The sequence below is a fragment of the Cydia splendana genome, chromosome Z (genome assembly GCF_910591565.1).
Source record: "Cydia splendana chromosome Z, ilCydSple1.2, whole genome shotgun sequence".
Classification (NCBI taxonomy): Eukaryota; Metazoa; Arthropoda; class Insecta; order Lepidoptera; family Tortricidae; genus Cydia; species Cydia splendana.
The window spans coordinates 46329193-46346694 of NC_085987.1; the positions used below are offsets into that span (position 1 = coordinate 46329193).

General features: G+C 41.9%; 1 protein-coding gene across 1 annotated transcript in view; it reads right to left on the reverse strand.

The window, feature by feature from the left end:
- The window catches only part of LOC134804014 (adenylate cyclase type 6-like), a 391384-nt gene that overhangs the window by 186770 nt on the left and 187112 nt on the right, over positions 1-17502 (reverse strand). Inside the window, exon 4 of the mRNA XM_063776869.1 lies at positions 7707-7794. Within this exon, the coding sequence (XP_063632939.1) occupies positions 7707-7794 (88 nt within the window). The remainder of the gene's footprint in view (positions 1-7706; positions 7795-17502) is intronic.

A 17502-nucleotide genomic window follows, 5' to 3' on the forward strand; every position in this document is an offset into this window, starting at 1 on the left:
TTCGATAGCGTGACGTGACGTTAACGTTTGCGTTAAGTCATTTTGTATGGGATTTTGAGTTTCCAAAACGTCCCGCTTGGCGCGCTGGTCAATATTCCATACAAAAATAGACATAACGCAAACGCGAACGCTGGTCACGCTCTCAAATGAAATTTACAAGAGGGGTTCTGTATAAAAGTAGATTGTTACAAAATAGTTTGCGAGCCGCTGCCCCAAAGAAAACGGCCTGAATATGCCTATTATAGTTTACCTTCGATTATGTATATTAATATTGCGTGTTGGGATATTCGGTCCGTCAGTACTCTTGATGTTTTCGTTCAAGTTATCTATGTAATGGAATGGAACTTCATTTTATATTATTCATAAAAGCCATAATTTTAAAAGAATGAATGAATATTATATATATTTAGAACGGGTCACTCACATATTTTAAGTCGAAAAACGCAACAAAACCATCCCAACGCATCTAATCCATATCGTTTCTAGATCTATTAATTGACGTATCCTAAAATACGAATCGGGCAGTACCTGTGCATTGCACCATGAAATCGTTATTATTATCTATGTATAATTAAATAGCGTAGCAATAAAGACACACTTAAAAAAAACCCGAAGATGACTAAGCTTAAAAAAACCTTATAAAATTAATTAGTAGAAGTCTTTATTGGAGGGTAAAGTAGGATTGGTCCAGTCTCACGATGTTTTTCCTTCAGTGAAAAGCGACTAGCAAATATTAAATCAGCAAAATTCATTATTGAAAACCTAGGCAGGCTGATTGCGACGCACTTTATATGTAACTAACTAACTAACTAACTATTTATTGGGATTAGTCTGGTTTCCTCAAGATGTTTTCCTTCACCGAAAAGCGACTGGTAAATATCAAATGATATTTCGTTACATAAGTTCCGAAAAACTCATTGGTACGAGCCGGGGTGTGAACCCCGAACCTTGAAAGTCGCACGCTCTTAACGGGCCCACTGATTAACAGTCCGCCGGACGGTATCGGCCTGTCAGTTAGAACACAATTTTGACAGTTCCGAACAACTGACAGGCCGATACCGTCCGGCGGACTGTTAATCAGTGGGCCCCTTTACCGCTAGGCCACCAGCGCTTATCCAGGTTATCACAGAGTTTTAATAATTATGCTTGAGTCTCACTAGAATTTTATGGTTCATTAGTTTTACTATTAAACAACAATGTAGCAGACGCTTAACATTATGAACGGATAAGTACTAGAGTTAGACCAAGAAAAGTCTGCAGCGATTTTGATAGCCCACGCAGTGTAAGTGTTATTTATACGTCATAATTACATAGAAGTTTGACGTTTAAAATAACACTTGCACTGCGTGGGTTATCTTAATCTCTGCAGACTTTTCTTGGTCTAACTCTAGTACTTATAATTAGACTAGATCATGCCGATTTAATAGTATTAATAGCCCCACAAAGGTCCCACGTTAAAAAAAACAGTCATTGTGTCAAGTTTTACTAGGAAATAATTCTATTACTTCCTGGTCTTGAAGACATAATTATACATTACGACGACCGGTCTGGAGTAGTCGGTAGTACCCCGCCTATGAAGCCGATGGTCCTGGGTTCGAATCCCGGTAAGGGCATTTATTCGTGTGATGAACACAGATATTTGTTCCTCAGTCATGGAACACAGATATTTGTTCCTCAGTCAATAGAAAACATTTCTATGTATTTACATAAATAGGTATTTGTATATTATATTTATCATTGTCTGAGTACCCACAACACAAGCTTTCTTGAGATTACCGTGGGAGTTATATAGTCAATTTGTGTAAGAATGTCCCTATAATATTATTTTTTTTATTTATATTACTACTCACATACTTCACTGGCTCAATTACTTAATAGGGTATTTGACTACTAGTCAAATCAGTTTTTTATTTGAACTGTCAGTTTACTACTATGGAATTGTAGTAATTACTACTATATGAAATACTCGCATGTGACGTCACAATCAAATTACTCTTTATAGATTTAAGTATACGGGTTTTAAAGATAAATTGGTCAAAAAATAGCTGCTTTATTTCTTGCATGGTGCAAAATATTTATTTCCCTATTCCTGTATCGCTCGTGGCACCACAGAATAACTAATAGTACCGGTGGCACATACAATGTTTTCATCACACTTGTGAGGAAAAAACCGGGCAAGTGCGAGTCGGACTCGCGCACGAAGGGTTCCGTACCATAATGCAAAAAAAAAACAAAAAAAAAGCAAAAAAAAAAAAACGGTCACCCATCCAAATACTGACCACTCCCGACGTTGCTTAACTTTGGTCAAAAATCACGTTTGTTGTATGGGAGCCCCGTTTAAATCTTTATTTTATTCTGTTTTTAGTATTTGCTGTTATAGCGGCAACAGAAATACATCATCTGTGAAAATTTCAACTGCCTAGCTATCACAGTTCGTGAGATACAGCCTGGTGACAGACGGACGGACGGACGGACGGACGGACGGACAGCGAAGTCTTAGTAATAGGGTCCCGTTTTACCCTTTGGGTACGGAACCCTAAAAAGGGAAAAATAAAACCTCTGCCTGATTTTGGATGAACATTAGCTCTAGGTCGAAATTTGGGATTTACGGACTGCATAGCCTACGTGTACGTAATAGAGTCGGACCAAGAAAAGTCTGCAGCGGATTTGATAGCCCACGCAGTGCAAGTGTTATTTATACGTCATAATTTCATAGAAGTTTCACTGAGTGGGCTATCAAATCCGCTGCAGACATTTCTTGGTCTGACTCTAGTACCTTTTACGTCCAAGTGTGATGGAAAAATCACTTCGATTTCCCAGTACTGTAATCGTGCCATTACCACTCTGTAGATCGCTACTTATTCCTCCCCGGCCCATAATTTCTCGACGAACACATTTTAAGGCCAAAACTCCATTTTTCTCCCGTCGCTCCTTCCCCAATTAGCAATTCAAATATTTCTTTATTTCCCTTTCGAGACCCGAGATCGACACTCAGAACTTAGCAAACTTCACGGCTTCAACCAAAAACCAACCTTATTACGTTTGCTTTAGAGTTTAAAATGTAAATATAAATCTAAGAGTGGCTGTTGGAAATTCAAATGAAGCTAACGGGCCAATCCGAATTTTAGTTATTCAATCTGTTTCCGATATGATACTGATCTGTCAGTGTCAAAAGTAACATTTCTCCAACCAAAGACGTCACATTTGACATACAGATCAGCATCATGGATCGAAAAGCTAAAATTCGAATTGTCCCCTACACCGCTTAGGGATATTGTGTTTAAATTTCGAACGCGCAAGGTTCATGTTAAATGTATGTATAAAATGGGACCCTTTTGTGTGTGAATTGAATTTTAATGTGTGTAATTACAATAATTGGTAGCTTTTTTCTCTTTAATCCAAAGGTGCTGGCTTTTGAGCTTTATTTTTTTGTTTAGGGAAAATGATGCTTTTCAGACTGATATAATTAATTTGGAAATGAATTTCTGTTTTTTAACATTCTATGAAACGGCCACTTTTACCCATAACGGCCGTAAGTGAGATGTTAAAATGTATTCTCTTAATGAATGTATTAATTATACAGGATATTGACTCTTGGAGACCCTATACATCTCTAAGGATAACTTGATAAACTATACATATAATCTTATAGTTCTGACACCTAGAGACATTTACACCTCTAAATATTATAGATTTTTTTTTTGTGTTTTGTATCTGTATTTTTTATGTAATTCGACATTAAGAGACCATATACATCTCTTAGTAATTGTAATACGTTAGATTGAATTGTTAGTTTTATTTTATAAAATTGTTGATGTTATTATTTTTGCTTGTAATTATGTAAATTCAATGATGACGTGTAAAAGTGCCCTTGTGGCCTATTTGCTTAATAAATGTTGATGATGTTGATGTTTGATTCCGTAAGTAAGAGAATAGTTAAGTTGAGGACTTCTTCTGAAAACAAACGTAGTCCTGACTACTTTTCGTTTTCTACATATTGTCAGTTTTTCGTAAAATGCATATTTTAGAATACTTGGCAATCACTTTCATTTTCTGTTTTGTGACGGAGAAAGAGGCTCAATCATAGACTAGGAATCCTCTAGACCGAGTTTAGAGCAATTATTTCATGCAACCGATGATGCAAAAATGCGGGGGTGCGCGGGACGAGGTGAGCGAAATCCCGTGCCGTGATTGGTCCGTTCAAAGACACGGACGTCACACAAAGACACTTTCGACTCGAACATGGAGTAAAATTACCGTATGCGTGGCAGAGGGGGTAGCGCGACTATGCTAAGTCTGGAGGATGTTTTGTCTGTGGGCTCAATTAGGATATCGAGTTGTACTCGCGCACGAAGGGTCCCGTCGTACCATTACGCAAAAAATGGCAAAAAAATACTTAAATATTTATTTTATTTTGTTTTTAGTATTTGTTGTTATAGCAGCAACAGAAAAAAAACATGTGTGAAAATTTCAACTGTCTAGCTATCACGGTTCATGAGATACAGCCTGGCGACAGACAGACGGACGGACGGACGGACGGACAGCGGAGTCTTAGTAATAGGGTCCCGTTTTTACCCTTTGGGTACGGAACCCTAATATTTTTGACCATAGTAATTCAGTGGTCCTTGGGTGTCTCCCGGTTATGTATGTTTGTAAAGTGACTAATAAGCCGTGTTGCTCTGCGGTCGTGGGGTAACTATATAACTACCACCAGTTTTGACATTGACATATTCTTCTTCTTCTTCGTCGTTCCCTCATGACTGAGGATCGTGACCAATAACTATGTCCCTCCATTTATCGCGAACAAGGGCTATGTGGGCTGCCCTCTGCATGGAACCACATGCTTGTTTTATGGAATCCGACAATCTTGCAGGGGCTCTTCCTCTAGCGCGCTTGCCTTCAACTTGCCCCAGTATGATGTCACGTTCGAGGCTGTGGTGTGGCGACCGCATTATGTGCCCAAAGAATCTAAGAGCCCTCTCCTGGCAGATTGTTGAGAGTCGTTTAGTGATTTTGAGTTTGACATATTCACTCACGTCTAAGTAATTTACTTTCTATGCATCTCGCTCGTACTTGCATATTAGTGCAAGCGAGATGTATAGAAAGTAATTGACGTAGACGCGAGCTAATAAGTCAACGTAAAAAGTGGTGGTAGCCGTACTGTTATAACAAAGAAAACATCAAGTTGGATTGGGTAGCACGTCGAGTCTCGAATCCACAACCTCTATTAAAGAACCTTAACCACTAGACCACAAGCGACACCAGCGTGCGTTTAATAGCAGTCTACATTATTATTATTTATTTATTCCTTAAATTAACATTTACAGTCAAGCTACACATGTTAAAAGGAGTGACATTATATAAACACTGAGAGTAAGATTTTACTTAAGTGCTAACTATACATTAATTGAGCTCGGCGTCGCTATTGACTCCAGGTATCGGCTACTAACTGACAAAAAACTAGGTTCCGTGCATTGGAATATGTCAGGTTCGCTGTCGCTGTCCAATATATCGTTCAGGAGAGACAATGCGTGGTGCAGCGGTGAGTGGGATAATGCCCGGGTCCGCGCCGCCGGGACTGCAAACAGCGCGCGGCGACGAGGGCGCAGCTGAATACTGCTGTGGACAGGTACTCGAAACGGTACAAGTGCTAGCAACTGAGGGTTATGTATTTGGCCACGGATTAGGAGATAAAAATATCTTACGAGTGCCACATTTCTTCTGGCCTCGAGGGTGGTGTAGTTAACCATTCCGAGAATATATAGACTAGGGTACATGTATGGATAGTAACCATAAGTTTTATTATATAGATGACGAATGAACGATTTCTGGACCCTCTCCAACATAAGTGTGTAGTGTTGTTCATGGGGACTCCAAATTATCGCATTCGTCTCAAGTCGGCTTCGTACATACGCGTTGTACAGTATTCTAAGTGCATTCTGTGTACTGAAAGATTTTGATTGGCGGATTACGAAACCTAGGCATTTTCTTGCAACCTTACAGGCGCTGACAATGTGGTCATTGAATGTGAGCTGTTGATCGAATATTGTGCCAAGATCACGAACTGATGCAACTTGCTGCAGAGAATTATTTCCGATCCTGTAATAACATTTTTGAGGATGTCGAGCACGGGTGTATGACATGACCGAACATTTCCCTACGTTTAGAGACAATTTGTTTTGGACACTCCAAGCACAGACACTGTCAATGTCTTGCTGCAACTTTAGACAATCGTCGTGGTCTCCTCCACTCCAATTATGTAGTGACGTAGGGGGTAGTTGCGCAACGCAACGTTGTCGGACTTCCCTCGACATGTTTGGCAACAACGCGCGACACGTGTCCCCAGCGACGCCGGGAGACGTCTTATATGTTTGAAAGTGAATGCTAGACATTGTGTCGTTCATCGAGTAATTTAAATGAACTATATCTTTTGATTGAAATCACTCACTCTTCTATCACAGTGTTCTTGCTCGCTTTTTTCCACTCATGATTCGAATGAGCCGGCCGAGCGTGGCGAGCGAGTGAAACGATGCGAATAGGTTACAGAATACGGAGGGTGTTGGGAAAACATGGCGGAATCGTATCGCGTGATTCGCCATCTTGGTCGCACTTATGGCTGTGTCTGATTGATTGGCATCTCTCTCTCACTCGTGAACAATATATTCTACAGATTCACTGAGCGAAATTAGTGATATATAATATGTATATCACCGCGAGTAAAAGATATGAATCTTTTCAACCCAGTGAACCGTTGTGCGCATCTCTAGTGACTGCGCTGTGTTGCTCTGCGGCGGTGAGGCAACTGTTTTAACAGAGCAAACATCAAGTTTGATTGGGTAGCGCTCTGGTAGCGCTAAACAACTCGTGCTCTATTATTTACGCACCGCAATTGGTTGCCGCTCGTTTGCCGTGTGGCATTTTCATTAAAGCTGCTGTTTGAACTTGGAAGAAAACTCCCGCAGAGCTTTGTTTGGAAACTTGGCTTTTCGCTTTCCTGGCCCCATCTTCAGGGACTAGTTTTACAATGTTGTCGATTTTTTTTCGTTAGATTTTGATATAATTTGACCGTTTCAATCTCTGGTCGGAATAATCACGAAATACTAAGCAAGCGCAAGCGGTAAAAGATTGCGACTTTCAATCCGGAGGTCGCGGGTTCAAACTTCGGCTCGTACCAATGACTTTTTCGGAACTTATGTACGAAATATCATTTGATATGTACCAGTCGCTTTTTGGTGAAGGGAAACATCGTAGGGAAACCGGACTAATCTCAAAAAAATGCCTAGTTTCCCCTCTGGGTTGAAAGATCATATGTCAGTCGCTTTCGTACAAACTAGTGCCTACGCCAATTCTCGGGATAAATTGCTAAGCGGACCCCAGGCTCCTATGAGCCGTAACAAAAAGCCGGGGTAACGCGAGGAAGATGATGATGAGGTTAGACTGGTTAGACATGAAGTGTCGCTTAGGCCCACTTGCACCATTCCACTAACCCGGGGTTAACCGGTTAAACCTGGAGGTGCCATGGTTACCAGTACAATTTGACACACGGTTAACGGTTTAACTGCTTAACCCCGGGTTAGTGGGATGGTACAAGTGGGCCTTAGGGTTGCTACTACCCTGAGTCCGTGTCAGCTTCAGAAAATGTATTGTATTCCAAGTAAAAATATCACTTAGGTACATTGTAATGTAATAGGTATGTGAACACTCACCATCTCCGAGTAGCGGTGTGGCGTCGACGTCCGGCCGGCCCGCCGGACATAGTGGCAGGGCCGGCGAGGCGCCGTTTTCCGATTCCACCTGAAAAAAAGAATAAAAATAAGAAACCATTCATGTCACACAAATATAAGATGCGAGCAAAAAAATATATGGGTCAAAGACAAAACCGTGTTCACATCAAATGATAATAATATATCGTAAGTATAAGTGATGATCCTTCCGGCCGGTCTCGACCAAGGCGACCACTTCGACTCCTAGTTAGCTCGGCGCTCGTGCGCCCGAATATGGCTGACGTAGCCGATCTTTGAGGTGAACCCCCGCGCACATTGAGGACACGTGAGAACACCAGCCACATAGTGGTAGTGAATGGAAGCAGGCTGGCGTGCTTTCAGCTCATCGCGTTTAACGTCGAGGTCAACTTTACGTTGCTCCTCGAAATCGCGCACTTTGTCATGCACTATTAGTACGTAGGTAAGTACATAAGTTACGTTCGTCTCGCTATAGAATTAAATTTACTCTAGGGGTTGAGACTGAACTGCGGCTACCTTGTTTAACATTTCAAAGTCCAGGTTTCTAACATTCCTGAGATATAAATCTCAACGACCCGACGTAAATCAATGACACCCTTCGATGTACAGGGAGATACAGCCCTCACAGTCGGAGCCACCCCACACTAGCGTCTCCCGAGCGTCGCCGTCTAGTCTACTCTATGTCTGTTGCTAGATGCAACGTTGGCGCAACTCCGCGGCGACGACATTTTCCATAGCGCTGGCAAGACACCGACACTCAAAAGGCCCTGAAATTAATTTTCTAAATTATTTCCAAAACTCAGAAAAACGCCCGTCATTTTGAGAACAACTAAGGACCCATTTATGAGTTGAAAATGTTCGTTCCTGCATGTGAAGAGACGTCACAGACGTCATTAGGGCATATTCAATCGTTGACATTGGTATATAAGGAAGTCTCTGTTGTAAGAGGAAGAGGATCTCAGTATGGAAGAGGGTTATGTTTTCGTAATGACGGGCGTTTTTCCGAGCGGTGAATTTAATTCTCTCGCGTGAACACGCGAGCAACACCGGGTAGCGGCTTCCGACACATCGGAAGGGAGGACCCAAAGTGATAACTTACCGTACAAATCGTTCTGCCACATTTCGCGGGGGGGGGGGGGGGGGGGGACGTGCACACAGTCGCACTTCTCGCTCACTACATACTATACAAATATCACAAAATCATAGAACATAGAAATACAAATACATAGAAAATAACACACGTCAAAAAAAAATCCACAAATCTAAACACGCACCGCGCTAGTTCTGTGCATGCCCAGTTGGGCATGTGCTTCGGCAGAGGGGAAATAGGGCGAATGCCGACTCCCTTCCCGGTGTTGCTCGAAGCTTGCTTTGGATGACCAGCCCTGCAAGTCCCTTTTGGTTGGACTTTTTTTAAATATTTCAAAAGCTATGTTTTACCTTATTTTTATAACTTAAATGTTACATTTACCTACAAATAAATTAATTGGCACGTGGACCTCCAAACGTCCGTAATGCGAAAGCTGGAAAGTGGAAAGAAAACGGTAAACAATAGACTCAATTTCAAGGCTTGTTGATTTTATAGCTTAATTAACTTAATAAGAATAATGAGAAATCACATTTTATTTCTATTGGTGTTTAGTTACTGCCAAAAACCTGTCTGTGTCTATTTTTAGGAGATTTTCTTTTTCCCATTATGTTTGTAAGGCTGCTTAGCCTCGAGCTTCTCAAAGTTTTCAATAATAAAAGAAATATTTTATGTGGTTTCTGTACAATAATTTAAATTCGGAACACGTCCCTAACCATTCGAATGTTATTATAAAATGTTGGCTATTTATAATTTAAAGTTTAAATTTAATGTTGACGTACGTGTTTATTTATTAAGTTCACCCCTTGTTTTAGGTACAAATGAGTACTTTTGTGTTATATTTTTTTCCAGGTCGGATGTCAAAATCTGTTTCCCTGTGTAGCCCGTCATGCCTGTAAGATTTTAGAGAATGAGCTGTTTAGAAATGTACGTTAATTGTGTCCGACTAATTAATTCGGTTTGGAGGTTTAGGAATTCGCAGAATTTCCAGTGTGGCTTCCGCAGCCTTTTTGGCGTCCACTCATAGCACGTCTGGTCTCATAGGAAATATCTTAAGGGCTTTGCCCACAAACTGTGAGATCGCGGGCTTTGAGGACGCCAAAAATGCTTTTAAAATTGCTTGCCCAGGCAAACAATTTCCAGACAACCCAAATTCACAAAGGAGTTGGGATAATGTTTACTGTGATTTAACTTACAATACTCTCCTAAATAACTGTACAGGTCCAGACCGCGCGAGGCTTTTGGCGGTCGGAGCCCGGGAAGCCGGTTACTGGCTACATGCCCATCCTTCGCCCAATACTGGTACTTTCTTGGATCCGGCCTCCCTTAGACTGGCGACTGGTTTGCGACTCGGGGTTTCGGTGTGTACGCCACACATATGCTCTTGTGGCACGGACGTGGACCGACTGGGACACCACGGATTATCTTGTCAAAAAAGTGCAGGCCGTTTTTCGAGACACGCGTCGCTTAATGACATAGTCCGTCAGTCTCTTGCCACCATCAATGTGCCTGCTCTTCTTGAGCCCACTGGCATTATCAGAGATGATGGCAAGAGGCCCGATGGAGTGTCCTTAGTTCCTTGGAGCTTGGGACGGATGTTGGTGTGGGATGCTACCTGCGTAGACACACTGGCACCGTCCCACCTCCAACGGACTACTGTAAAAGCGGGCGGAGCGGCGGAAAGCGCCGAAATTCTAAAACGTAACAAATATAAGAGCCTCGGTAGAGAGTACCATTTTGTATCATTTGGAGTTGAAACTCTAGGTCCATGGGGTCCCAGCGCGCATAAGTTGTTCGCAGAAATCGCGAAGCGTCTAGTTGACGTAACTGGGACACAGCTGCTATGGTTGACGTGAAACGTGGTGTGGACAGCTAATGCGAAGGCCGAAGGCCGAGCTCCGCGTAGGGCCGAAGGCCCGAAGCGTCCAGGACGTCAGTGCTTTAGCACAGAACAATAGTACAAGTGTCTGAAATGCGAAGACCGAAGGTCGAGCTCCGCGTAGGGCCGAAGACTCGAAGCGTCCAGGACGTCAGTGCTTTAGCACAGATTAATAGTGCAAGTGTCTTAATGCGAAGGCCGAAGGCCGAGCTCCGCGTAGGGCCGAAGGCCCGAAGCGTCCAGGATATTAGTGCTATAACACAGAACAATAGTACAAATGTCTAAATGCGAAGCCCGGAGGCCGAGCTCCGCGTAGGGCCGAAGGCCCGAAGCGTCTAGGACGTCCGTGCTTTAGCACAGAACAATAGTACGAGTGTCTAAATGCGAAGGCCGAAGGCCGAGCTCCGCGTAGGGCCGAATTAAGGCCCGAAGCATCCAGGGCGTCAGTGCTTTAGCACAGAACAATAGTACAAGTGTCTAAATGCGAAGGCTGAAGGCCGAACTCCGCGTAGGGCCGAAGGCCCGAAGCGTCCAGGACGTCCGTGCTTTAGCACAGAACAATAGTACAAGTGTCTAAATGCGAAGGCCGAAGGCCGAGCTCCGCGTAGGTCCGAAGGCCCGAAGCGTCCAGGACGTCAGTGCTTTAGTACATAACAATAGTAGAAGTGTCTAAATGCGAAGGCCGAAGGTCGAGTTCCGCGTAGGGCCGAAGGCCCGAAGCGTCCAAGACGTCAGTGCTTTAGCACAGATTAATAGTGCAAGTGTCTAAATGCGAAGGCCGAAGGCCGAGCTCCACGTAGGGCCGAAGGCCCGAAGCGTCCAGGACGTCCGATCTTAGCACAGAACAATAGTACAAGTGTCTAAATGCGAAGGCCGAAGGCCCAGCTCCGCGTAGGGCAGAAGGCCAGAAGCGTCCAGTCTGTCAGTTCTGTGTTTAACCACTGACATCCTGGACGCTAGTAATATTGACCTGTGTTTAGGACTGACCTCCTGGATGCTTCGGGCCTTCGGCCCTACGCAACTTTAGCCTTTGGATCTTGCGATTTAGTCACTTGTACTTTAAAATACTTGGAAAAGTTACGGGAGGCGCGCGTCTGTCAGACGCTTCGGACCTTTGAATCGGTCCTACGCAGAGCTCAGCCTTCGGCCTTCGCATTTAGTTAAACTCTTGTAGTATTGCTATGTGTTTAAATACCGAAGTCGCGCATCTCGCGAATTCATGCTTGATGTATTATAATAATTTAGAGTAATAGGTTAAATTTTATCTGTAAAGATTATTTGGGGTCATAATGATTCACTGTATCTAAATGAACTTGAATACAGCATTTGGTGGGTAATTTTAAAATAATTAATTACAGCGTCACACCTATTTAAATATGTGATCAATTCATTTTGGATTAATGAATGTAACGATTAGGTACTACTTGGTACTATGGTAAATAACACAGCAAAATTACCAGAATAAATATTTTATACGGGTAATACACGTTTTTATAGCAAACTCGTTCGTGTCTTTCCTGTAGCCATCGCAAATTTAAGGGAATCTAAAAACAATTTTTTTACGCAGCACCTTTACAGGCGGAATAATTTTTTTCAGTAGGTTGAGACTCAAATGAGAAAAACGGGATATACAGTGTGGAAAGATAAGTAGGGCCCTGGAGGGAAACTACCTTAAATCCTTATGTTGGCTCATTTAACTTAAAGGAGATGTTCGGGATTCTTCGGAAGTCCTCCCCTCCTCTAAGAGGACAACGGCCATCGCTGCAACTCCAGATTGCATACGACATTGACGCGCTCGCACGTACTTGCGTCCTTCTTAACTTTTGATTAAAATAAAGCCAAATTATGTAATTAACTATCTTCTATGATTAAACGAACCATCAAGAAAGCATTTTTTAATTGAAGAAACCAATCAACCATATTTTTGGACCTATCGACCCGGACGTCATGCCTTAAGATTTGAAGCCTAACCAGGATCTTCTGCCACATTAAGCATTAAGAAGAGGATCTCTTTATGGATTGCCTAAAATCGGTGACGTGACGGTGTAATGTGAGCCAGTGATTACAAGCGAAATCCACATAGCAACAAGCGAGCGGTCAGAGTGAGTCCGAACCATTTTGTTTGCCCCTTAGGTATTTGTAACTTTGTGCCTAAATCACTGCCTTCTTATAGTTGTTTCATTAATTATTGTGTAGATTATATCCCCCTGAATCGTATTTAACAATAAACCGCATTAAGGATCGGTTAATTTTCATAATATTTCAAGTTAAAATCTTAAATATTATAACTACACATCTAATTATCATTAACACGAGCGGCCGGGCGCTGCATAGCGATAAGGAATACAAAGGGCAGTGAGTACTTGCATTCTGGTATGCCGATAGATTTATTATTACCCGTTTTTTTTCAATAACTCTTAAATAATTTATGCTCGGAAATTTCCTACACTAAAATTACGTTTTCGTGTCAATTATTTCGTGTATTCATTTAATGTTATTTCGCCTTTTCTTTCAATATCGTAAATATTGAAATGTAAATGGGTTTATTTCGTATTTGACTATTATTTGGAATTAATTTATTGGTTTGGTTAGTTCGACTAGTGCGAATTAAATCAAATAAATTGTAATTATTTATTATATACTGATATTGCTGGTATGAAAAAACAGTAATTAAAATAATTGAATTATTATTGCTGAATAGATATTTCATTTAATTCGGAAATATTTACGTACTATTGAACAATAGTATTAGTGAATATTTATTATTGTTGTAACTTGTATCTATATAAATATTATAATTTAATTTCAATCATATTAGTAACTTTATTTACACATAATGGCACGATTAGCCGAGTTGGTGAAAAAACGGGGAACTTATAAAGGTCGTTTAACGAAATTTCAAACGTATGTAGATGCTTTTAAGGATGTTTTACATTGCAGTGAAGTCGAGATTTTGGAATTAAAGCTACGTATGTCTAACATTGAAGCGATGTTTACGGAGTTCGAGGAGGTTCAGACCAGCATCGAATGCCTGTCTCTCACGGAGGAGGAGGTTCAGACACAAACAGCACAAAGGTCAGATTTTGAATCACAATATTTTGCCGTGCTGGCCAGGGCCCAAGAGATATATAACGCAAATAAATGTACCAAAAGGTCCGGCAGACGTATTGCTTCTGAAACCTTCTATTCTTCGGCCGGCGAGAGTGATGATGACGTCGCGTCGGTGAAACAGGTACATAAAGGCGTTGCTAGTGTTAAATTACCCATTATTCAAATACCTAAATATAGCGGCGATTATGAGAGTTGGCTTGAATTCCGTGACGTTTTTACCTCTCTTATACATTCGAATAAAAACATTGGCGATATTCAAAAATTCCATTATTTACGAGCTTCCTTGGAGGGAGGCGCTGCTCAAATCATACGTGCGTTAGAGTTTTCTGCATCCAACTATACTTTAGCGTGGAAATGTTTATGCGAACGCTTTGATAATACTAGGCTATTAGTGCAAAACCACGTAAAGGCAATTTTTGATGAAGAGGCAATAAAAAAGGAGTCTGCTTCATCCATACGTAGGGTTGTAGATGCATGTAATAAGAATTTGCGCGCGTTACAAATTCTAGGCGAACCAGTGGAGAGTTGGGATACACTTATTGTTTACATTATATCCACAAAATTGGACTCTCTCACACTTCGCGAATGGGAAGAGCACAAAGTTACACACGAGAAAATTACATTAGGAATATTCACACAATTTCTTAAAAATAGGGCAGACATATTGGAGACTATTGAGTTAAGTAAAAGTACAAGTAACAATAAACAAGATTCATCATCGAAGGTTACAAATAGACATGTTCGTGGCTTAGCTGCAGTTGTGAAGCCTGCCTTTAAAAAATATAATTGTCCACATTGTAAAGGTGATCATCCCTTGTATTTATGTAATCAATTTGCTCAGCTGGATTTAAACGCTAGAGAACAGTTTGTGGGACGAATGAAATTATGCAGCAATTGTTTAAGGGCAGGTCATAACTTACGCGCGTGTAGACTCGGTCCGTGCCGACAGTGCGGCAACAAGCACAATTCTTTATTGCATAGGGACTCGAGCTCCACCAGAAATGCGGCATCGGACGCGGCAGCTCCGAGCACGTCGGCTCCGCGCGCTGCGCCTGCTGCAGTTCAGGCAGAATCAAAGGCAGCTAATGACGTTATCACGTCCATGTCAGCGATTAACAAACAATCTTCAAGCTCGAACCGTCGAGCTCTTCTTGCCACAGCGATGATTCAGATTGTAGACGTTCATGGTAGACCTCATGAAGTTAGGGCAATGTTAGATTCCGGTAGTGAATCTTGCTTCATGACAGAGTCACTTTACCAGTCATTAGGTCTACAGTCTCAGAATATTACATCCACAATAACTGGCTTTCAAGACCAGGTTTCTGTGGTAAAAAAGGAATGCGAAGCTATAATACAGTCCAGAATCAATTCATTCAAAGCAAGCATTAAGTTCTTAGTGTCGCCAATCATAACTTCAACCCATGATGAAGTCTTTAATGTAGGCACACTAAATATCCCTTCGGGAATTACGCTAGCAGACCCAGAATTCTTTAATCCATCAAGTTACGACATACTACTTGGCGTAGATATATTTTGGGATCTGATATGCGCTAATAAAATAAAATTAGGCAAGGGTCGTCCACTTCTTGTAGAAACTGTGTTCGGATACATAGTTTCTGGCCCCACTGGCCAACGAACGTCAAGCAAGATTTTATACAATTTCACGAAATTCGATGAAATTCAAGATCAGCTTTCTAAGTTCTGGCAGATAGAGGAAGTTCCAATCATTAAGGAACCGGTGTATACTACTGAAGAGGAGTTGTGTGAACAACACTTTAAGCAAAACATGTCACGTAAAGAAGACGGTAGATTCTCAGTAGGAATTCCTCTGAAAGCCGATGAATCCGAACTTGGCCATTCGTTCGAACGTGCCAAGTCGTGTTTTTTGGCGCTAGAACGCCGGCTGATGAACCAGCCTTCGTTAAGGCTCATGTATGTTGACTTCATGAAGGAATATTTATCATTAGGTCACATGACCTTAAGTGACATAGATAATCCTCATGAAAATTCGTATTTTACGCCACATCATGGCGTGTTGCGTGAGCAGAGCACCACGACAAAGTTGAGAGCTGTGTTCAATGCAAGTGCGCCTACCAGCTCTGGCTTATCCCTAAACGATATCCAAATGGTTGGGCCCACAATACAGAGCGACTTGCTTTCTATACTTTTACGATTTCGGCAACACCGCTATGTGATGGCAGGTGACATCGAAAAAATGTACAGACAGGTGCTCGTTAATGAAAATCAACGTCACCTGCAGCAAATAATTTGGCGTGACGACCCATCAAAGCCCCTCCAGACGTATACTCTAAACACAGTCACTTATGGCACAGCCTCGGCTCCGTTCTTGTCTGTACGTTGCCTTAAGCAAATTGCGGACGAATGTGACAATGAACTGGTGCGCAAGGTCATTAGTGAAGACTGTTACGTTGATGATCTGTTGACGGGGCAAGAAACTGCCGAAAGTCTCTTAGAACTTCGTGTTCTGATTTCAAAGGAACTGGCGTCAGGTTGTTTCAACCTAAGAAAGTTCCGATCGAACCTTCCTACATGTAGCGACGTCTCCGACAGTAGCGTTGCTTCAGCCATTGTTGATTTGAGCGAGCACGAACAGTCGAAGACTTTGAGCCTAAAATGGTCGCCGTCAGACGATGTTCTGCAATTCGATATCAAGACTGATCCCACTCTAGATGTCACCAAGAGAGTGATCTTATCCACGATTTCTCAAATTTTTGACCCTCTTGGGCTGCTTAGCATTTTCATTATTATCGGAAAGGTCATTCTCCAGAAACTCTGGTTGCTTAAAGTGAGTTGGGATAGTCCATTGCCTCCAGACATCGTCAAGTCATGGCTTAAGTTTGTACTCGATTTAAGTCACCTTCAGAAACTCAAGATACCGCGACACGTGGTATGCGAGAATGCAAATAACATACAACTACATGTCTTTTGCGATGCATCTAAGGATGCTTATGGCGCTTGCGTTTACGTTAGGTCCGTAGACTCGTTGGGCAACGTAAGGGTTCGTCTCTTATGCTCAAAAACGCGCGTCAGTCCAATAAAGGCCGTAACGATCCCGCGTCTTGAACTTTGCGGCTCTTTGGTGGCGGCTAAGCTCTTGGACAAGGTTTTGCTAACTACACGACTGCATGTGGACAGTTGTTTCCTGTGGACAGACTCCGCTGTGGTCTTAGGTTGGCTCAAAACGCCACCAAATAGGTTAAAGCCATTTGTTAAAAATCGGGTAGCTGACATACAAGAAATGACCAAATCACATTTCTGGCGTCATGTGCCTACTGCCAGCAACCCTGCGGATTTATTGAGTAGAGGTGTTAGTGCTGCACAAGGTGATAAATTAGAATTTTGGTTTAGTGGACCCAAATTCTTGTTAGAAGCTGAAGACTCGTGGCCGAACAAGTCTTTCGATCAAGGTCAATCAGAATTGCCGGAAGTAAGATCAAATGTAGCTTCAATCACTATCAAAGAAAAGGAGTTGTTTCCATTTGCACGTTTCTCAAGTCTACGTAAAATTAAAAATATCATGGCTTATGTACAACGTTTCATTGCAAATTGCAAAAATAAAATTAAAACAAAAGGCACTTTATCTTTGTCTGAAAAACAATCCGCATACGATTCTTTAATAAAACTGTCGCAAAAGGAATCATTCGACGAATATGATATTTTAG